This window comes from Lingula anatina, chromosome 6, assembly GCF_051362555.1.
Source record: "Lingula anatina isolate TDL-2025a chromosome 6, LinAna3.0, whole genome shotgun sequence".
Taxonomy (NCBI): domain Eukaryota; kingdom Metazoa; phylum Brachiopoda; class Lingulata; order Lingulida; family Lingulidae; genus Lingula; species Lingula anatina.
The window spans coordinates 19,874,611-19,899,066 of NC_141772.1; the positions used below are offsets into that span (position 1 = coordinate 19,874,611).

Below are 24,456 nucleotides of genomic sequence, written 5' to 3' on the forward strand. Positions count from 1 at the left end.
TAAAATAACAAGTATATTCTAATTTGCGGGTCTTGTTTGCAATCCGAGGACTATTGGTCATAAAATGTATACAAAACAAGACGAACATTTATAATTCAACTGTTTAATATGTTTGATCACTATTCTTTTGCCTCACAATTTCTGCTGAGATAACTATGCATATTTTTTCAAAAATTCAAGAAATTCTTTATCTGGCTCAGGTCCAGTTTACAATGACACAGAACGTGCACTATTTTTAAATGCAGCACACCAGAAGTATTTCAAACACACAAAAAAGATTTTTCCAAGAGTGAAGAACCCATTTTGCTATGACACCAAAGGTGGCATTTATTACTATAAATGCATTAATAGAATAAAATGCAACATTTGTAAAAGTTGTTTAAATGCAATATCAACCTTATTGGTAGTGGAATCTTTAACAACAGGAAAGAATAATATTCCAAATTCATGATAATACAGTTTTGACTTTCATCTCGATTTCACACACAACTATTCTTTGCAGCTAAGAAAACCATGCCAAACCAAAAGCAAGCAAAGGAATAAATTCAACACAAACCAAAAAGAAAAGAGAAAAATCTGAAAAATACACTGACAAGCTATTGGATGTAGTACATAAAAATTGAAATAATTTTATAAGAATAATCCAAATCCTCAAAAGTAGAAAAACTGAAGTAGAATGAAACCTTTAAGCAATAGGGAGAGGATTAATTATTGGCACAAAATTCTGCATGAAAAAGGATTTTTTTTCTAAATTTTTATTATTGTTCCTTAGATTTTGATATCAACTGGGGCTCATTTAGCCACCATTGGCACTTTTCAATTTTTCCTCTTCAACTACCTTATCCTTTTAAGGATGTTTAAATATCAAAATTTTCACAAAATTAATTTCCTCTTTTAACAATTAAGAAATCAAAATGTAGTACCTTTATATATCAAACAACAAATTTAATTGCAAAATTACTCTTTCAGCCATTTAAAAAAGACTTTAAAATAATTAGCTGGCAATTTTTTTAATCCATGATCAACCTTAGTTTTAAATGTCATATCAACATAATACGAATCCAATTTCATTGATGAACATGTTTTTTGTATTATCATCTCAATGAAACCCAAAGGTTTGCAAAAGCTAATATCAATCATAAACACTTAAACAAAAGCCAAATATTAATGCATCCATTGCAAAATGATTTCATCAATTACCTTAGATTTCATAAATTACATCTTATGTCACTTCCAATCATAAATAGTCAATTACCTCAAAAATGCACTAATAATACAACATCACTTTTCCATTAAGAGCTTTCAGCTACAGGACTCTCATAAGTTGTCAATTCCAATGATAAATACTAACTAAAAGATGGCACCATGGATTATAAACCAATATTTTCTGTTCTATCCAGCCTGACATGGTCTCAGAGAGTGGCCCCATAATACAGTGTAATGCTGACATTATCACATGATCCAAATGTACAGTGCTTACTTTGTACAGAGTAGCCCAAAATGACTTGTACATCTATGTATGTTTTCTTTTTTTTCTTATTTTTTCTCTCGTACTTATTCTCTTTTTTTTTTTTTGAATATATATGACAATTTTTTTTGTAATGTCCACTGGTGAAAACAAAATATTTTCTAATAAATCTTCTGGTAACATCACAGGATATTATGTGACATCACTAATGACAATATGTATGTGTGACATCACTGATGACCTCACATCTGTGTGACATCACACTTGGCACCACATGTGACATCATCAGTAACCTCATAATATAACTGCCAGTGAAAAAGTGATTACACAAACTTGGAGACAAGTTGACACCCATGGTTTCCACTCTCTTCTTTATAATTAGTATCTGAAAGACAGTACAAAAAAACTGTGTTAATGTAACTCTAAGAAGTCATAAAGAAATTTTCTTTTTAAGTCCAATTCAAGGGTTAAGGGAAGTTACTCCAGATAAATAAATAAATAAATAAATAAACAGATTTTATTTTGAACACCTGTAGTAATTGGGTTTGAAATAAATAAATAAATAAATAAATAAATAAATAAATAAATAAATATTATTTTGCATACCTGTAGTAATTGGATTTGAAATAAATAAATAAATAAACAGATGTTAAATAAACATTATTTTGCATACCTGTAATAATTAGGTTTAAAAGGTCCAGCCTTGTTAAGGCCCAGGTACTTGGCCTGTTCATCAGACAGCTCTGTCAGGTGTGCATCAAATGTTGGCAAATGGAGACTGGCTACATACTCATCTGAAAGGGAAATTTTTGCTAAGACCTTTGGTTTTTTTTTATCTTAAGTTTCTAATTTCAGTGATGGAGACAGGTGAATTTAACATATAACACACACACAAAAAAAAAAAAAAAATAAAAAAAAAATTAGAACAATTTTCTATAGTTTATGATAAAATGTACATAAGTTATCAAAGTAAATAATTTAATTTTATTTAATAATTTTATTTTGTTGCATATAATTTCTTTCTTTTTTGCGATATAAGAGGTCTTGGTTGGCTTAGAAAGACAGTGAAATCCCTCGTACCCATTTTCTTTGGCAGTAGATACACATCCTGCTTGTACCTGCCAGGGGGTGCATTGTACAGCTCAATGAGAGCAAGAGCCTGCAACCAGCAAAAACACAGCAATTATAATCCATGAAGAATCATCATACTGTATCAAGTCTAGAATTACACACTTCTCAAAACAGACTGACATAAAGAATCAATGACAAAAATAATAAAAGTCATTATCAGGGGCGGATCCAGAGATATTTTCTGACAGTCTTCCAAATTATCTTTGTTGATACATCTGCCATTTTTGAACCGTTTTCCAATTAGATTCCTGTCAATGTTAACTTGAAAAATTACGGAAGACCCAGAAGACAGCTTTCGTCCGCCCCTGATGATACTGTATAAAATCTAAAATAATGCACTCTCCAAAATAATGACTGATATAGTGACAATGATACAAAAACCTAAAATTTCACACCTGCTAAAATAATAACTTTCTATTCATTTATTTCTTCATCTTTTTGACTGCACAAACAAATGTCACAGATGATAGAATACAAAGGAGCCTTTTGTTGGTCTGGTAATATATAATTACTCCTTAAGGTGGCAGCACCTACCTGTGTAGCGGCAGTGATGGATACAACAAAGGATGGAACGCTGGAACAACTCAAATTTACTAAACGTCCCTAAAAGTTCAAGATAGGGCAGAATCTAAGTACATATTTATTCTATTTTTCAATCAGAAAAAATACATATTACATTATCAGTATGATAAAAAAGAAAACCAGCAAGTTTACATTAAGTTTTCAGTTACTAGTCATTATAATATTATTTGCAACTGATACACACACAAATGATTCAAAAACTGTATCTTTTCTTTGAAATTAACAAAAAGTGGAAATATCTTCATAAAAACCATCAAAATTCAACCAAACCAACTGATAGCCAAGGCTCTAGAAGTTACCTCAGCCAAAAGTATAATCCTCTTTCCATCAGCCCAAATGATATGGTCCACCTGAGAGCGAACTTTCTCCCATGTTAGTTCTGGGGTGCGGAGACTGCCCTATAATATATAGCAACAATACCACCTATTATTATATTTACTCAAAATAAATAAATAACTAAATATCTCTGTATATATTTCATTTGACAAGGCTAAGATAATCTATAGAAAGGAAAGGCTTTTGAATATTTTTGTGAGTGTTGTGCTGAAATTGCATCATGGCTTTATGTAATCATCTTCTCAGTGAAAAAATTCTGTTGGCTGGTGTACTGTCTGCACGTATGTTAAAAGAATTTAGGTCAAGATATTCTCTCACAAAATAAAATATTTTATTTCTTTTAACCACTTAAAAAACAACTGTTATCAGTGTCAAGACCCCCCCCCTCCCCAAGAGACTGTCATCAACATTTGGTTGAAATGTAGAAAAAAAAAAAAAAATCCCAAGAGTAGAAGAAATACTAACCACATCAATTTCTGTATTTGAGTGGCCCATGTTGCACACTATACAGCCGTTCTTTAACCGGTCTAAGTGATCTCTTGTCACCACATTCTTGTTGCCTGAAAAAATATAAAATACTTTTAGAATTTTTTGTCTAACAACTTATTCCAACTTTGGACTACTATCTTTTTTATTTTCAAAGAAGACCCACACACTGTTTTTATTATGATTGTTATTGTTATTATTATTATTATCATCAACACTTACCTGTACAGGTAATAAGGATGTCAATCTGGCGGACAACTTCATTTAATTTGACAACACGAAAGCCATCCATACTACAGGAGAAATGAAATAACAACATAAACATGTTAGTGCTTACAGATAAAATTTGTGTCAAGATAAAGTTTCCAAGGATCTTCAAAAATCTTCCAAATTAATATCATTTGCTGAATGTGAATATGTTTAATTTGCATTTTGACCTTTTTTTTTCACTCGTACTTTAACTGACACTGAAAAACATGTCCAAATACATTCCTAAAATGACTTGGCTCTAAATAATGAACTTAACATTTACAGAGTAAGTGTTAAGACTAGCTTGCACAGTATCTCCACCTATGTTTCTTACCATGCCTGTAAAGCGCAAATGGGGTCAATCTCAGTAACCATGACTACACAGCCCAATCCTCGCAGAGCTGCAGCACAGCCCTTGCCAACCTGAAGGAAAAAAACGTCCAAGTTCATATCAATGCTAAAATGAGGCAGTTAATTTATTACACTAAATCAAAAGAATTTGGTTGTAGTAGCAGAGATAATACAATATCCAATGCTAATAAATAAATAAATAAATAAATAAATAAATAAATAAATAAATAAATAAATAAATAAACAACCTCACTGTTTGTTATTACGGGGATTAATAAAATAAATCACTAATATTATTATTATTATTATTTTTTTGGCAATCAAATTCCACACACCTCACCATATCCACATATTAAGACCTGTTTCCCCCCAAACATCACATCAGTAGTTCTTTTCAAACTGAAAGCAGAATAAAATCATTTACCAGAACAGCAATCAAGTCAAGGAGACCTCACTTGAAACAGAAAACAAAATATTCGATTTTTAAGTATCCAGTTTCAAAAATAGTTTCCTGAAACCAGTTTAAATGTGAAATATTATTTTAGGCATGTCTTTTGTGCTAATCAATAAACTCCTCAACAACTGTTTCTCTTGGGGACGAAAGTTCCAGGGTCTTTTTTTCCATGGTGGGTTTATATCTAGGCCACCATTATCTCACTGCATGGAAACTAAATTGCCTGATAATTGAAATTTACCTCTTTGCTCTGATGTATCAGTTTCAACACATTTCTAGACTTGCAATGAACTGAACCAGCTTTTGTTGTATGCACTGCAATATTTTACTGACATACAGTTGTACATATAATTTTTAAAAACGTGGACTCCCAAAGCTAATAATTTACTTAATAGGTCTAAATATAAAATTTTAAAAGGGCAAAAATTGTGCATGTATTATCTCTATCCTACTGGGTATGACTAATAATATCTATAATGTACTGGCTGCTCACTGCTTCAATACCAGACAGAAACTTTGATGCTTTGTGCTTATTAAGGCTTTAGTATAACAGCCATTTATCATCCCACCCAATTCTTACTTATAGATTCCTTCATTTTCCTTAGTAATTGGATGATACAATTCATTTTCAGTTTTAGATTACTTAATTTTCTTCAATAATGAAGTTAATTGACAGCCATTAATCATTGTTTTTTTCACCAAGAGTTCCACTATTATGGATTTCATCAAATATTACCTCATGCAATCAATCCACAGCAGTAAGACGATTGTGCATGAGCTCATTAAATCTTGGTCACTTACGTTCACTTTCACTGCTCATTTTTTTAATTGAATGATGGCTTTCATTTACACAAGTGGGTAGATTTCTATGTCATTATCGAGGATGACGGTGCCTCCATGTGTGATGACTAACTTGCTCTATGTCTTCTGTTATAATTGAACTTAGTCCCTCGGGCTAGTTTTACAACAGAACTTTAGCACGAAATTTTAGATAAAAATTTTGGTCTACTTCAAATCAAGATAAATCCACAGTGGTTCACTTCAAAGTAGATTTAAAACAATACTAAATTGTCTTTCTTGGTATAAAACAGGTCCAATGTTTAGTGTAATTATATTATTACCAAGTTAACTCGAGTCAAAGTACACTAAATCCTATTCGACCAATTTTTGGGCAAAAGGTTGTAAATTGGTGCCCAGGAACTAATGGTCCTGGTAGCTAACAAAAACTCAGTCATTTACTGATATAATTTGTGGTTTATAGTTTTTTCTTTTTCTTTTCTAACCTATTAATCACAGAGATACCAACTGGCTTATAGTGCTCCCTACTTTGGATACCAACTGGCTTACAGTGCTCTCTACTTTGAACACCAACTGGCTTACAGTGCTCCCTACTTTGACTACCAGTTACAAAATACTTACGCATCTATAATAGATTCTCTGCAGAGGTATAAGTTGTCAAATTTGGTCTGAAATAAAATGATATGTAAACATATATGAGGTGGACACAAAAAATGTACCACATTTCCACATCAATTTCCTCAAAAAACACCAATTTCCTAAATGTTGTCTCCTGCACTCAAAAGTTTTAGTCAAGAATTTTTAAAACATTCAAATTAAACAATATTTCTTCTGAAATATTCAATATAAATGACTTATAACAATCATCCATAAAAGCAATGCAAATAACAGCGGAAAAATATGAAAGGGATGGTAATTCCAGACTCCTTACCTTGGTGACAGAGTCGTTGACATTCATAGCTGGTACTGTCAGTTTCCCAGACTTGGACAGCTGGTAGAGTCTGTGCACTCCAGTGACGCTCTCCTCAACAATCCCCTTGATCTGATTGAACAGGTGAGGGTACTTCTTCAACATCAGGTGTGTGGCGTCACCACCGTCATCTATGATCTGAAAATAAGATAATAATAATAATAATAATAATAATAATAATAATAATAATAATGGAAATAGTATTAGTAATAGAGCACACTTGAAGGGTGACAGCAGGCTATAATGCCCATCACAGAACAAAAATTTATGTCCACTAAAACACAAGATAAATCGGTAGCAGTTATTTTAAATGAAATACCACACCGATTTTATAATAGGGGCAACATCCTGGTAACTTATGTTTCAGACCACTACTTTTTGTATTTGACTTAACATCATAGGACTGGTTTAAGAGCTGTTGCCATTCTGTGAAACCAACCCCAGTTTGTCTAACTGTTATTAGCATTATTGACAAACTCACCCCAGAGTTCTTTTAAAGTACAGATAATTGGAAGGCTGTCATTTGGGGAATACAGGCCAATTTAATATACTGAGTCTTTCATTGATGAACAAACTTTATTTGGAGAACAAACTTCATTTGACTCTTCCTCTCCCATCATCTCCACCTATTGATCTTGCTTCTTGTTGAGAATGATGATCAAGCACCTACGGTAATTGCTCAATACATTCAAAGAAAATGAATTAAGTTAATTGTTTCACCACTCTATCCCCCCCTTCAAAATTCTGATTCAAAAGTTTTAAGAAGTTTGTCAAAAAAAGCTCTGTTGCGAGCGTCTGAAATTGATAAAATCTTAAAGAGATGTATATTAGAAAATGTGAGGCTTTCAAAATTTTTAAGTAATTACCATTGGGAGCAAACTTATTAAAACACCTCTGAAGCTAAATCAATCGATCTGCGTCCTGAAGGTCAAACCTTTATTAACAACCACTTCTAAGAATTACTGTTCAAACATTGAGAATAAGAATTGTGAAAAAGGAAAGCAGAAAATTGTGAATATAAAAGTCAAAGCACCAGTGGCCCTCTTATAGATTATCTTTTACTTACACAGTTTTAAAACAATGTCTGTATCAAAACACAAACTCTGGAAATAACATTACGTAATTTCAACAGAGGAGGTGAAATCAAGTAAATAATTTATAAACTTGTTTCCATACATTTTAGAAGCAAGTCCTATCTATTAAATCAGAATTTTTTTAAATGATAAAATTAGCACTGACAACCTTTCGAAAAGCATTAAGGTTTTTTGTCTTTACCTTACTTTAAACTGCTCCCAAATTATTCACAATTATTCACAGCAGACAGCTAAATGAAAACTTTTGCGATGATGGGAATTGCTCACATTATACCACCAAAAATGACAGGAAGCGCAATTATTTAAAAATCTGTGCTTGCCATCGGACTAAGTGGACCATCATAGATCGCTACCCTCTGTACAGAGACCACACTTTTTAAAAAGAAAACTGACTAACTCTGAATGTCAGAACAGATTCAAAAACCATTGGAGAGTATGAGAAATGTGTCCTTTACCCCAGGAAAATTCGCTATATGGCACTTTCACTGCCAAAATGAAGACATGTCATCCCTTGAATCATACACATTATGCTAAATAGATTCAAGAATGCCCTTTCAGTAACATCCATGCATGGAGCTCAGTGCATTATGTCCAGTTTAGACAAGGAACATTCTGGACTGGAGATCAGTCTTAAACATGTCATCAAAAGATGACATCTTACAGAGATACCCTAGAGATACTCTGTGTCTGAGGAGGAATTCTGGTCATCTGAAGCCATTTTCTCAAACGAACTCTAGCTAAAAAATTGGTATAAATTTTAAGATGTTCAAGCTAAATTCATAGTAGTCCACTTACACAGAGCAACTTAAAGTAAGTATTGATCTGAAGTATTAGACTCATGTTTTTATGTTATAAACCAAGCTCAATATTTCATTTAATTGGACTACTGTCTGTTTATCATGGGTCAAGCTTGACCAAAATATTCAGTCTAAAAGTCAAGATCAATTTTTGGCTTCCATGGTGAGCTAATCATAATCAAATGAGTGGCACCATGATTAGTGCACCCAATGTGACTGGAAACATCCCACTTAATATTACTGGCCTGAACACAGCTTAGAGAAAATTCAGCTGAAGTGAAGAAAGTCTGTAACTCCAGTACGCAGGCATTGATAATATCAGTGACACATACGCAACCTCAATTTGAATTTTTGACATCAACTTAGCACAAAAACCTAAAACTCTGGAGGAGAGAACTGGCAGGACTGTATTATCAACATGGTCCGTAATTCAATTTCAGTCCAAGTGCAAGTGATCATTTGTTCTGTCAGGCAGTATATCAACACCCCTCTCTACTTAATTGAATTTTTACTTTCACATTAACGATAAAGATTCATCCTGTCCTGATGAGAGGTTAGCGAGCCAAAGGCAATAAATCGCTCTCTATCTAATTACTCCTATCAGGTAGCTTTTCTCTTGCACAAAACAAATGTAATTTTGTGTACAGTTCGAGTCAGAAAATAACAAAGATCTTCTTTATCAAGAGCATTACAGCGTTCTGCTAGGGAGTTTTTATTCCCTAGATTCTTGCAGAAGGAAGTTATTATGCATGCATGCTATGGAAGTTGATCATTGTGGCTGTAGCTTTTTTTTTTTTTGACTGATCTTATACCCGTCTTTTGCAATTGAACAAGTACTAATAAGTATCTGCATGCAACATTAGTCAATGCATTGTGCAGCTGCGACAAATTCGGTTCATGTATCAGTTGCAACATAGACATAACATTTTGTATACAACCCAAGGGAATACTCGAAAATCACCACAGGAAATCTCAATCACACAACCTTGACCTTTAATGTATAACCTTGAAATTTGACCTTGACCTAAATCCTCGATTTCTGACCTACCAGATTGGGCTGCCAGTTCTCCGCATTGATGCAGTTGTCAATGCACCACCAGAAGTCCTCTTCTGTCTCTCCCTTCCACGCAAACACAGAGTAGCCTGCCTCAGACAACGCTGCTGCCACCTCATTCTGAAAAATATGAAAATGATTTAACCAATTCCATGTCACCATATTCTCTCTCTCTCTCTCTCTCTCTCCATTGATGACAGATATCTGTGTTGAGTATGCATTGCAGCCACACTTACCTATGTAGAACAGTTAAATTGCGGGCAGACTTACCTGTGTAGAATAGATACTGAAGACAGGCTTACCCTCGTAGATTAGAAATTGCATTCAGACTTATCTGTGTAGACAAATATTGAAGGCAGATTTGCCAGAATAGATTAGAAATTGCAGCCACGCTTACCTGTGTAGAGTAGATATTGCACGCAGGCTTACCTGTGAAGAGTAGATATTGCAGGTAGACTTACCTGTGTAGAGTAGATATTGCAGGTAGACTTACCTGTGTAGAGTAGATATTGCAGGCAGACTTGCCTGTGTAGAGTAGATATTGCACGCAGGCTTACCTGTGTAGAGTAGATATTGCAGGTAGACTTACCTGTGTAGAGTAGATATTGCAGGCAGACTTACCTGTGTAGAGTAGATATTGCAGGCAGACTTACCTGTGTAGAATAGATATTGCAGGCAGACTTACCTGTGTAGAGTAGATATTGCAGGCAGGCTTACCTGTGTAGAGTAGATATTGCAGGCAGACTTGCCTGTGTAGAGTAGATATTGCAGGCAGACTTACCTGTGTAGAGTAGATATTGCAGGCAGACCAGCGGACTTGGGCTCCCAAAGCTGTCAGAGTTTCTACCAGGACCTAAAACATTAAAAGAGAACAAGCACTAAATACAGTTCATTCCAACAGATATTTAAAACATGGAAAATAATATTCATTTAACTAATTATGAAAAAAGCATTCTACCTTTTACACTTAACAGAAAATGCAATCTTACACCCAGGAATTCTGGACTGATAAAACTTGTATTAGTCCCTGACATCATCACCATGTGCAGCGTTACATGTTATGAATGCTGCCTACGATCTCCCCCATACCCTCTCTTACCCCTCTTAACCCCTTCCCATAGTACTCACAGCAGTCTGTACAGTGAAGTGGGTGCAGCCTTTGACCCTCACCCCCTCTTAACCCCACCCCTTCCCACAGTACTTACAGCAGTCTGTGCAGTGATGTGGGTGCAGCCTATGATCTTGGCACCATGGAGAGGTTTGTCATCCTGGGCACGTTTCCTCAGTGCAACCAGACCAGGCATTTCTGAAAAATCACATCAAAAAAATTTTTTTTAAATTATTAAATTTTGCAGGATGACACCATTTACATTTCTTAGAGACAATGGCAGAGTTTTATTTGTTTCTTCACAGCCACCTTAACAAAACAGTCATGATCTTCTAAGCATGACTTACTACCTATCCAATTACACAACAAAAGCTCTGGGGCAGTAAATAAATACATTTAAAAAAACATTATTGAGAACTATGGATAATGCAAATTTATCATTCAAATGAGTTACTCAATTCTGAAATGGACATTTTTAGAAATTTGCTACTATGCTAGTACAACTCTATCCCAGAGGCATCATCTCATCTTCAATATTACAGAAGACCTGTAAGTTTAGTCTGGAACTGTCTGTAAAGGAATCTACAGGCAGTTCCAAATGGTCTGGCTATGAAACTTTGGCAAATGGTCAAAACAGAAAGGACAAAAACAGAATCATCTCCGAGCATTATTATAAATTATTCAGACAGAATCTAATCAAAAGGAGATTTAACTAACATTAAGAAAAAAGTCAATCAAATCCTGTCATATGATTTCTTCGAAATATCATTTCCCCTAGAACATAACTTGCTTTTAACACAAAGGGTGACTGACTGCAAAGCATCATTTGCAATTTTAATCCTTCAAATTGCTTTTTCGAGTAATCTAATAAAAACAATGCTCCCTTCAGTAACATTAGACTGTTGTTATTCAATGCACATGATGCTGTTCTCACTGCCAGTGAAGTATTACATAATGACTGCACTTTTCACCCCAATCATCCTTTTAAGGTTTTTTATCAAATGTTACCCCTGGTTACCTGTGAAAAATATGCTAGTCTGTTTTCATGGAAAATTTTGATGAAAAAACCAAGTGCATATATCTAAAAGTGATCTATCTCTGTTGAATATATTTTATTTTCTTAAGGGGTACAGGCACAGAATAAATGCAATGCCTATCATTAAACTATGTGTTGATTTAGGCATAAATACACCAAGAGGCAAATTACTACAACAAAGGACTGCCAAATCCACTCTACTCCCTTTCCAATTAACTTACTGGCCAGCAAGTTCAGGCCACATGAAAGCCATGAATATCTTGATCAATGATTGCATGTATTCCAATCTCAATCTGTACGCTTGTTTATCATACAAATAATCCCCTTAGATGAAATCTGGACAGAAGTCAAATTCAGATTTACAATATAAAATGATAATATTGATTAAGGAATCTTGGTTTAGAGGTCAATGACCATTTCTTGACCACTTCCAATTATTGTAACGAAATCACCCTGAATTTCAGAGTACGTGCACTAGAACCGAACAGCTCAGTGCCAGAAATGGCAGATGCATGCTGCCAAGAAGGTTTCTTTTCAGTAATTTCTGAGACTCAGGGTGAAAGACTTTTTTTTTTCTTGAGCACTGAAGGGCAGAGAACCTTTAATACAAGACAAAACCAATGAAAATTGTCATAAAGGAAGCATTATCTTCAGTGTGTGATTTATATCTCTGACCAATTTTCATTCTAGTCACTGTTATCACAGTGCAATACAATAAAAAAAAATAATGTAATACAATGACGACAAAGGAAATCTGAACCATGGTTATGAATAATTTTCCACAATCTTTGTTCGATAGGGAGTCCACAAAATTCATAAACAATACCTTGTGTTATTTTCATTCTAATCCAAGTCTGCATGTTACATCGGACCTCACTTTTTAAGATGACAATACTTAACTTTCGAAATGCATTCATTCCAAGAAAATCTTTATCATTCAATGAATTTAAAGTCTAGTTTTTTTTAAGTCTAACTTTTTTTTTCTTCGTTAAGAAAGCTACTGAGATTATGGAAAACAGACCGGAGAATACTCTATTATATCATCAATGCCAATTATTACTAAATATTCTATATGCTTTATGGATACCAGAAAAACCCTTTCATCATATTTGTCATTGAGATATAAAGTTGAGAACATGAGCATTTCCTCAGTCTTCAAATTACACCATATCAGTTATAACAAATGATGAAAATCTACCCCGAATTGGCTCATAAATATATGCTTTGATGCTGTTTAACTTCTATAAGCACCTATCATTTCATATATTACCATGGGGAAAAAGGGCATAAGAAACGGAAAACATCCATTGTCAGGAAGCCATATTTTTCTCTCTGAAAAATGCAGCAATGTGCCAATAAAATGCATTGCATCTCTAGAGAGTACATTTTGAGCTGTGTTTTATTTCAACCTACATTATGCCATATCCTGTGGTACGGTACGTGGGCATGAGCATCAGATTGACAGGAGTCGCTCTGTAACCTCACTGTACTACTGACATTTCATGAAATAGCACTTTTTCTTTTTTCCATATGTTAGTAAACTGAAGCTGGTATTGCCTCTGGAGTGAATTGTAAGTCATTTTGCTAAAGGGACAGATGAAATTTTCAAAAAAAGAAGAATTATCAATGGCCTGTTTGTGATTGACGACTGTTTTTTTAATTGGTTTCAGACCATTAATACCCATAAATATTTTTGCCCTCTGTCTATTTACCCATCTTTCTTTTTTTTTTTTAAATATATTTACTTAAGCACAACTGTAGGTTGGGAGATACAAAGAAAAGTGGTAAGTTTAAATGTTCTGAGTCACTCCAGCTCAATGCATGGAAGTCTGGCTTCAGTCATGCAACAAATGCAAGCACCTGCCTTTCTTTTCAGCACTGCGTCTCTCAAATAAGTAAGAACAGCAATCAAATGCAGATTTCTATTTCTGCTTTTGATGAAAACATTTATCAGGAAAACACATAAAGAGATGTTGATACTGTTTTTTCAATAAAAACCCAGGTTGCCTGGTTTGACAAATATATGCAGTAGATTGGATAAGGTCGCATTTATAACAGTTTTGATGCAATGGTTTTAAGTTTAAAAAAAAAGCAGCAAGAGAAAAATGCCTGGACCACATCTTTTTAAGTAAAATTTAAAATAATCTTCTCAAATACAACTGCTCAGAGGAAGATCTCCAAGAATGTGCTCACTGCCATTAGGTTACTTTTTTTCTGGTTATAAACAAATCACTTGTAAAGTGCCTTGTTGACAACAGAAGTCATGTCAGGTAAAATATATGTGAACACAGCCTAATATAGAGTCAAACTGGTTTCCATGCCTGCAATTCATTCATGTGTCTTGTCACACCTGGTGGCAACAGTAATACCAGTGTACACAATAAGTACTGATGGTTTTTCACAAGTCTGAAGTACTAAAGAGCACTTAAGAAAAAAAGTTGCCAATCCATCTTGTTTTTATCTGGGGAAAACACTTACCACCAATGTTCCAACTTTGCAATCATTTGGAGAAAATACCACTACCAGTTTTTAGCACGAACTATTGTCATCCATCTTTAAATTCCCCCTTAAAGTTTTCATCAACACTTTTCTGTTATGACTTTTTCCTTGAAAAACTGAGGGTACTAAACACTTACCTTGTTCAGCGATTTCAATTTCTCGACGCCCAAATGCATGCTGCTCAATGTTGCGGACACAAAAATCCTTAAAGCCTTGAGAACTTTGCTAGGAAACAAGAAAATACAAATTTTATCATTCAGTGCCCATTGCTGTAAAGAAACTTAAAAAGATAACAGCAGTTCATTTTGGCTAAAAAATGAATTTTCATGGGGTAAACGGCAATTTTCCCAATATTACCAATGGTTAATGAATCCATTTCAACATTCAAAGTAATAAGTCCCTGGTTTTTTTTTTTTTTTCCAAAATGTTTGTTTTTTTGTAATAATCTCTTAAGATAAATATTCAATATCTTAAAGCTTAACTATAATCTAAGGGATCTTTCCCCACAAAACTACTGTTCTACGTAGATCGATCCAACTCCCTGGGGACTGTTGCTGAATGCAATCAGATTAACATGCCTTTTCCTAGTATTGAGTAGAATACAGAGAAGCTGGTGATTATACAAGTAGGTAAGAAACAAGAGGAAGAGCCTGACTGCATTCAGCGAGAGTCCACACAGAGTTGGATCAATCTACGTAAAACAATATTTTTTCATTTAGAATGGGTTCTAATATATATTCAATATCTTTCTAAATAGTGAGCACACCACTAATGGGCTATTTAACTGTTTCACATGTGGCGTAAGTTAAAAAACTATAATAAATAAATAAATAAATAAATAAATAAATAAATAAATAAATAAATGCCTTTCTCACCTGTTCTTTCTCTCTGGGATTTATGTCATCATCATCAGAAGAGCTTCCTGTATAGGACGCTGGAAAAGAGAACCAAATACTTCATCAATCAGGATGGAATAAAATACATTGGAAAGTAACCCAGTATGTTTCACTAAGAGTCAAAAGTTTAAGCTTTGACTACAAAACCTGGATAGTGGATTACATAAAGCGGAGTCTACAATGTTAATCTTAAAACTTTTTACGAATGATTTGCCCATAATAAATGCCTCTGACAAACTTGAATGGGCTATTGTCACAGTGAGAATAAAAATCATTATCAAGACAAACACAATTTTCTCAAGGGGTTTAACAGTAATTTAAACCCTTAGAAATGGGGCGAGTTGCATTTCCTATTTATTGTGCAACACAACTTACCCAGCTTAAGTTGTTAGCTGTTTTTACAATGACAGACTTTCAACTCAACTATTATGCAAAACAGGTCTATGAAAAATTTGTTTGCTATCTGCACTGAACACATATAACTAGTAAACAAAAATATTTTACTGAATATGACTGTTATATCCAAGGTCTCTCTTACTCGGCGAAAATTGTCACAGCCAAATAAATGCAAAATTTATAAGATAAAAAAAGCTTACTTTTTCAAGAAAAATGAATATTGGTTCAACTAAATGAAATATTGCATTTGTGATTTAAGTTGAAGTGAACCCAAATTTTAGTTTAAAGTTAAAACAGACTTTTAGTAGGGGTCATTTTAAGGAAGCAGACCCCTCGTGACAAGTGTTCAAGTGTTACGATCATAATATATAAGGGAGGAAGACACAAAAATGTTTACCTAGAAAGTAAGTGTATGTGCGGTAAATTTTAATTTCAAATGCTTCAAGGAAGATGAAAAAATGGAGAAGAGACATGCCAATGCACTGTTATAATGTGTGGTAATGTCAGATAATGCATGGTAATGTGTTAAGGATGACTGTAGAAATACTTCAACCCTTTCCACTTGATGTCATATCTTCTATTTCATGTGATAAAATGCTATTTTCAAATTGATATTTGGTCCACTTACATGCAAACACCCACAAATAAGTAACATTTAATTCAAAAGGCAAAAGATAGTTGAGTGATAGGTAAATTAATCAAACTTTATAAATTCTACTTCTCAATCATGCAGAGAGAGAGAGAGAGAGAAGGAGAGAGAGAGAGAGACAGAGAGAGAGAGAGAGAGAGAGATTCAGAATACAACACAAACATTAGTGTTGCATAATAGGGTAGATCTTTAAACCAATTCTTATATTCAAATTAGTAAATGTATAGGCTACAAGAAAAAAGTTTCCAATTAAAACCACAAGCTAAAATCCCATTTCCTTGAGCAAGGGAGCTGTACACAATTGATAAAGACTAAAAACTTGCATGATGCAGAAATTACGACCAACCCTTATGTTGAATATTGTATACCATCATGATATGCTGTCAGCAACAACAATAAATACAAATGGTTCCAGAAACAAAATCAATTATGGCGGTCATGTTAGAGAAAAAAGTCAATCCAACGGATCATAGAATTGAACATCATTGACCAAGAGTAAAAGTGATATAAGCAGAAGCTAGTATCATCTCAAACTCCAAACACATTAAAATTCTACAACATTAGAGACAGCAGATTCCACCAAATGAGCATGTTGCCACGTACTAATGTTTGTGAATAATCATGCATTACATTCAGGCCTTCCCAACTACCAGACTCGGCACCTACGGGTCCAGAATAAACCGGTATATCTGACCACACTACCCGTTTTCAAGGTGTGTGTCAGATCGCATAAAAGAGTATCATACCCTATCACAAATTCTATAAGCCTACCTGTCATCCGGGTATCGCGCCTCGTTTTCGTCAAGTAGGAGTCGCATGAATACAACAGACGACCCCCTCAATCAGGGGGTGGAAACGTGCTACTTATATGATTAAGACGAGCCTAGCCGTCAGTACCGGTTATTGTTTTGTGACCTTGAGGAGCAATTAGGTTTGGTCGTTGCGGCACGCATCAACAGTAGTTGAACTACCACACCTGGGTCTTTTGTTTTTGACAACTGTTCACTCGTCATCGAGGCGCTTGTTCAAGACTACAGGCTGATATCTACTAGTACTACCAGTGGCTTCATTAGTAACGTTCCCACAATACTTAAGTTTTCTGTCCGTGCGTACAAACCCTGAAAAAGGACAGCCTCGCTGACGAGAACAATGGACGTTTCTCACCCCTCTCTAGGATTACCCCTGCCCTCAATCTCGTCCATCCCGGTAGTCACGAAAATATTTAACCCCCGACAGAATATGCTTCTGCTATCAAAATTAGGTCTACTTTTCTAAATTAATAAATAAGTTTGCAAGTTCTTATTTACAAAACATCAATGGCTATGTCCGAACCTAAATTTTATGTTAAAAATTGCGGTACTGTCAGATTTTAACATAAACAGAGAAAATTGCAGCAGCGCATGAATCTAGATGAGATGCACTACTTTCCAACCCCGCTTAGGATCATTGCTATCACATCGCGCACCAGGCAAAATTGGTGTGGTGGCTGATACTCTGTAATGCGATCTGACACACACCTTGAAAACGGGTAGTGTGTTCTGATAAACCGGTTTATACTGGACCCGTAGGTGCCGAGTCTGGTAGTTGGGAAGGCCTGACATTTGTCAGAATACCATGAAAGGGGAGACAGTTTACCCGCAGATTTCACACTGTGTTAGTACAGCTATTACACAATCATTCAAATATACATAACTAGCCAGCATGATGTTCAGTCAGCCCATGAACCATTAAACCAGTTCGATATAAGAAAGCAAACAACCAGGCAGTAAGCCAACCATCAAACCAACCATTCGACCAAATAGCCAACCAGCCATCCTTCCAACCTACCAACCATCTATCTAGACCACCAAACTTTCTTCCAACAAACTAGCCAATTATGACTAACCAACCAACCATCAAGTCTTCCTTCTTTCCAACCAACCAACCAACCAACCAACCAACCATCAAGTCTTCCTTCTTTCCAACCAACCAACCAACCAACCAACCAACCATCTATCAAGCCTTTATGTCTCCTAAAACAAACTAGCCAATTGCAATCAACCAAACACCCATGCATTCTTCTAACCAACCAACCAACCAGCCAACCAACCAACCAGCCAGCCATCTATCTAGCCTACTACACACTCCTCCAACAATTTGGCAAACCAACTATCAAACCATTAAGACAGATAGCCAATCAGTCAACTGTCTTACCAGCTAGCTGTTCAACCAAGAAATCCACCAACCAGCTGATGTTTAACCATTTATTCTAAAAAGTTTTATTCTAAAAAGTTTTATCACTTTTTGTCATAGTTTACTATGGGGACTTAGTCATGTGATTCAGAAAATACATAGTCATAGTTTAAGTTTTAAAGCAGACCTCCGCCAAGGTCATCCATTACTTTTCACGCCTTCTTCATCTGTTATACAGGGCTTAAAACAAGGACAAACCACTGGTGCAATTTTATCCAAGGTGATATTCCTTCTTGCCACTTGTGCATATTCTATGAACACGCAATTAAGTTAGAAGGCATCCACAGCACAGACTGTCAGGGAGATTAATATTGCAAAACCATTAATTGGAAGGAGTTATCTGAATAATATGTACCCAAATTAAATGACAGAATGAGCCATGATAACACTCACATTTAAGTTTGATGGCAAAAGAGACAAGGATTTAATTCGATATGACCAAACACCGCAGTCACATTAAAAAGAAAAAGTGACAGGCCCAAAACAACATCCATCTTAACTTCATTGATATTATGCCACGTCTGTGCCCTCTTCTCATCCTTTATTGTCGCCCATAAATGGCCATTTATCTAAGTTTCTACTTCATACAAAACCCAATTGGTATTTTAATAGATAAATCTATCAGTGTCACCTCTGTTGCCTGTCAATTGTAAAGGGGTTGTGTACATTTCCCTAATGTACAGGCCTTTGCATAACATTATATATTTATATACTTAGAGACCATTCAGAACAGATGATCTGCGAACTAACTGACCTACCGACTAAATATGGCCGCCTAAACTCCATGGCAGCGCCGCTTAATCCTCTGATGGTCTCCCTGCCTCCACACGCGCCATTAAATGGATTTAAATCTCAGGTTTAATTGCAAGGCCCCTGCAGCGACGGCTTGTGTGGAGGCAGTCAGGGAATTAGTTGGCACAGCTTTTAAGTTAGTCGGCCATATTTAGTCCTCGGATCAACTTGTTCTGAATGCAACCATAATAGTCAACAAATTACCACTGCTATGATGGATATTGTTATTAATCCATTTGTGTGGTACAGTGTGTGATAACAATTTTTTATATATACTCACAATAAGAATCCACAGAGCTACCGCTAGACCTGCGTCTCTGTAGCTCCAGGGGAATCGGCACATGGATGCTACTGCGCCGTCGTTGACTCTTCCGCTCCTCTCCCTGGACCAGAATTGAAGGCGGAATCTGCGCGGAGCTGCCATTTGTCTGGGACGTTGGTGTGTTGTTATTATTCTGATGTATTCTTATCCTATTCGACATGGTTCCTGTTTGTTTCATACAAAGTCTGAGTAAAACTATTCACGAAAGGTCTTTGAGATACAGCACTGTTACTATTCCTCCATGCCCAGAAACTTGCCACAACATCAGAATTATTACAGACAACTAGGCTTCTTTGCACTTTCCTAGTTACGCTTCTCTGTAATTTACTGCAACTCTTAGATGTGCAGCCCACATGACATAATCACACCGATATGTTGTCCCTGTAATGAACTGAGCAATGTAACACAACCCTCACCAACTACAGACATTGAATAAATATATGATACGTAGAACTCAATGCAGCACTGTTAAATACAACACAGTACTATTCGTCCTCTCCGCTGATAATGACATGTGCTGAAGAAACACTGCATCTGCTTTATATATACTTTGCTAAGCGATGTCCCCACCAATGACAGCAATAGAAGTTTGCGTCATAAAAAGCAATTTTGTGTCTATCTTGTCTTATTCTTTCTGACATCTACCTCAGCATTTTCATCTCCAGCTTCAAGTTCTTTGTACATCAGTGTGAGCCTGACTCTTCAAATGCTCACCTAGCAAATCTACTGTTTCTTTTTCCACAACTAAAATAAACTGCCAAATGTCTAAGTCCTGCAAGCCAGACAGGCAACTGAGACACTGTACACACCTTGTTTTGACCGCTTTGACCAATGCAACAAACAACCTGACCACTTGACCAAGCTCTACTCACAATGGCAGCCACAAAGTCTCACCTTACAATTCTTGTAATGGCCATAAAGACAACATGATTTACACTCCCAGTTACAAATACTGCTGCAAATTCCTAACTCGGCCCTTGCTCGTGTCACATGACCCGTCACAGCTTGCAGTCAGCCAGCCGTAAAAGTAGCCTACACCTAATCATTACATCTGCTTTATGAAGTGGAACGTATTACACTGGCAGTCAAGTTTCTGTTGCCAACTTGTGGAGAATAGCTTGTAGTAGTAGCAGTAGTAGTCTAACAATGGGCAGGGATGAAGCCTGTTTGCTGAAGCTTTTTTATGTATTCAGCTGGTATAGAAAATAATGTTTTTGATATTCAACAGCTGCATAGAAACCTAACAACAAACATGGAATCCCAGGCATATAAACTGGCACCTAATCTTTGCCATCAAAAATAAAGAAATAAATAAATAAATAAAATAGTTTTTTTTAAATAAATAACAGGAAGCGTTGCATAAAGCAAGTTTTCCACAACTGATGCCAATTAAAAAAGTATACAATATATATTTTTCTGACATAGTTCTGAAGTCTATAATATTATTATCATTAATCTGCTTTTTGATATCTAAAAATAAAAACTCTATTTTTATGCTACAAGGTTCATTCAGGGATTGGTATCATCCAGTAAAATTACTTCTCTCAAAGCTACCTTTCTAAGAATATTACTAATCTGCCAAACATGCAATATTATAAATATACATTATTTCGGTAGACCTGAATATGACCTGCAGCAATTCAGTTATCTTGTGGCCCGTTTCATAAAATCACTCAGTTAAAAATCTCGCCAAGCATGCAATGACTAATCATGCACTTAAATTGTTCAAGTTACACGCAACAAATGATCTGAAAGGCCATTCACCTCTTTTCTCTTTTTGTTTTTTCTTTACGTAAAGCCTTGGATGATGTTTTTTTTTCCTCTCAGAACAGACAAAAGCACTAAGGGCCCTGTTCATTGCGTCTATTTTGGTCCAATCTTTCCTAACACACTGGTAATTGAACTAATAGTGGCTAACTTATTTGCCTGCAATCAAATTATCAAATCTAATTAAAACATCAAATTCCAACCCTTGGTCTGAATTCAGTTCACTGTTTCTATTTTAATGGCAAGTTGCTGTCGAAAACAATGCTGATAATCATCAGAAATCAGCGCCAAAAATGATGGAAGAAGAGAGGGTGGGGATCAAAGCTAGCAGATTTTATCCATGGATATTTTTTTTGGTTGCTTTCCTGTAAGTTCTGTAGAATTAGTCTTTTGTACAACCATCAATATTCACGGCTTGCAAAATTTTTTTTTGCAAGTTGCTTTTCTATTGCTATTCAAGACTACATTTCCAGCATGTTGACATTAACAATTATGGCTGAAAAGTTTACCCCATCTCAAATGGATTCTCGCACATTTTCTAGTCTCGAAGGATCATATACTCTTTGTGAATTCAATGAAAAAAAAAAAAAAAGCCCACTGTTGTGTACAATTCTGAATTCTGAGCACATACCGTTGTCAGTGTCACTCTAATAGACATAAGAAAATATAGATATTTCCTACAACATCATTTTTTTCTTTTTTTTTTTATTTGTCACTTCTGTAATATTGACAAAGCTATGATTGTCACCCTTTGCCCAAAACTTCTTATTTACTGTACACGTATTACATACATTCTTTTGGGTAATAGATAAATCTACAATGTTCAGTGACTTAATTAATAAACAATTACACACCTTATCTTACGGGTGACGTCAATATTGCTATTTTGGGGTAAAAACTGAAAAATCGATCTCTCAAATTTCTCTTTTACCTAAGCACCCACGATCACCACTTCAATGCCAATTTAATGACACCACTTAGTACTCTAAAAGCAAAATTATGCCTTTGTTAAATGAAAATCTGTAATTAAAGGCTCATAACTCAATAACAAAAACATTTAAACCAAAATGACAGCATGGGACGGGGTTGTAGCCTATGCAAACTCTGCCAATTTTCATGATAAAATCTTGTTCAGGGATGTAGTTACACCCCATAACCATTGCTATCTCACCTCAAAATAGAAAGGTGTTAAAATGACAATTAAAGCTTTGAGTTGCCTATGCTTATACATTGCAACAAGAATTATAAACACCAATATTTTATATTTTCAAGGGTTTTTTTATTGTTTTAAATCAGCACAAAAATAGATGCATTATTGAATAAACAGATGAAAAAAAAAACTCATTTTCAGTATCTGGATGATAATAAAAGATTATAATATCCTTACTTGATAACACTTATTTTGTTTTTCTGAATTTGTTCTAAATCAAATGTCAGATAAATAATTATAATAATAATAGTAAGTGGTCTCATAAAACTTATAAATAACCAAAAGCCAATGATATAAGACAAAATTTCTTTCAAGAACCGCTGTCAATTGCTGAATAATGAAGACACAGCAGGTTCATTATAATCTAATCTTTTTCTTCCCAATAAAACTAATTTTGTTCCTGTTTTTCCGAGCTATCAAATCTAATAAAGTTATGTATTCTCCAGTGCACGCATTTCCCTGGCAAGATAAGCCTTTCATAAACCTGTGAGATTTAAAGGCAAATTTCACGTGTACTCTTGCTCAGGTATGACATTTTAAAAGAAATTTTCATCACGTACGGTATTTACTCCAAAATTTCAAACACCCGAATCAATCCACTTGTTTCACTTGGATAAGTTTTTCTCATTTTAGTACATTTCTCACAAACATGCATTTTCTGATTTGAAAACCAGCTCGCTTTTAAGAATCTTAAATTGGCATTTCCGTGTGTTATTAACAATCCATCGTTCTTGAAAAATATAATCAATTCCTTTTGTTCAAATTTAATAAATAATTACCAAATCTTTATACTCCATATCTAAATGCCTTCTCTGTAGGTATCTTTAAGTGTTTAGTATCCAATGTGCATACTTCCTGCTCATGTAGGTCTTTAACTAGGAACCCACAGGGGAAAAGGGTAAAATTGTTTTTGGAAGTTGATACCAGAAGAAACATGTAATAAGTGCAGGCAAGCTAAAAGTTCTGGGAGTTTGCCAACTAGACAGCCTCAGTACAGCCGACTTGCTAGCATTGCAATTTGAAAAAAAAAAAAAAAAAAAAAGACTGCCTCAAGGTATGTATAAGAACATAGCATCATAAATATTTTGCTTGTGAACAAATAGCCATCTATATCTAAATCAAACAATATTTTTCTTGGCAATTCAATTTTCATTTCACATAGATGATAGAAGTAATACTATTTAAGACAATGACAACGCTAGATGCGAGATTACGGAGTTTAAAATTTGCAGTAAGGGATCTTGCACAATAATGTATCTGGCACTTATTCGATCCTCATTTTGGGCTATCTTGGATGTTTTCCACTAATCAAACAATTTGAGGATAGAAGGACCTACCACCTGGGCCAGGACAGTGCCACGGCACCCTGATTGATTGTACATTTGTCTAGAAACAACATCCAATCTATTTAATAACAAGAATGGAGAAATAACATCAACCAGTAAAATGTCAAATGTCCATATTTCCTAGAATCTAATATATATATATAATATGCTAACATAACTATCTTTCGTGAAAAGGAAAACCACACTAATGTATGCTTATTAGGTTTGAGTCTAATGCAAAACAGTGATTTTTTTTGTCTGATAAACCTTTTATCTTCAGAATAATTAATTAAAATGCAAGATTATTTATTGACAAGAGCAAAAAAAAAAAAAAAAAAAAAAGAAGAAAAAACTCCCAGGTGACTTACTTTATGGTATTATCCTAATGACTTGCTGAGAATATCATCAAATAACTGCCCGGAAATGACCACTCCAGACTGTCCACAGAGATGTC

The 24,456-nt window shown here is 34.9% G+C and overlaps 1 protein-coding gene across 3 annotated transcripts in view; it reads right to left on the reverse strand.

Moving 5' to 3' along the window:
• Nucleotides 1-87: 87 nt before the first annotated feature.
• LOC106176757 (S-adenosylhomocysteine hydrolase-like protein 1) overlaps nt 88-24,456 on the reverse strand; it is a 53,420-nt gene continuing 29,051 nt past the window's right edge. For 2 of the 3 annotated variants that reach the window (XM_013559307.3, XM_013559288.3), the window contains 16 exons: nt 15,289-15,347; nt 14,551-14,638; nt 10,976-11,076; nt 10,552-10,623; nt 9,765-9,890; nt 6,787-6,963; nt 6,477-6,523; nt 4,939-5,002; nt 4,587-4,675; nt 4,226-4,296; nt 3,983-4,077; nt 3,481-3,579; nt 3,134-3,202; nt 2,549-2,627; nt 2,142-2,262; nt 88-1,853 (listed from right to left, as the gene is read on the reverse strand). In XM_013559307.3, coding sequence (XP_013414761.1) covers nt 1,847-1,853; nt 2,142-2,262; nt 2,549-2,627; nt 3,134-3,202; nt 3,481-3,579; nt 3,983-4,077; nt 4,226-4,296; nt 4,587-4,675; nt 4,939-5,002; nt 6,477-6,523; nt 6,787-6,963; nt 9,765-9,890; nt 10,552-10,623; nt 10,976-11,076; nt 14,551-14,638; nt 15,289-15,347 — 1,364 coding nt within the window. In that variant the 3' untranslated portion in view covers nt 88-1,846. Of the gene's footprint in view, nt 1,854-2,141; nt 2,263-2,548; nt 2,628-3,133; nt 3,203-3,480; nt 3,580-3,982; nt 4,078-4,225; nt 4,297-4,586; nt 4,676-4,938; nt 5,003-6,476; nt 6,524-6,786; nt 6,964-9,764; nt 9,891-10,551; nt 10,624-10,975; nt 11,077-14,550; nt 14,639-15,288; nt 15,348-19,658; nt 20,806-24,456 lie in introns of those variants that run through there. The other variant, XM_013559297.2, reaches the window with a different exon arrangement.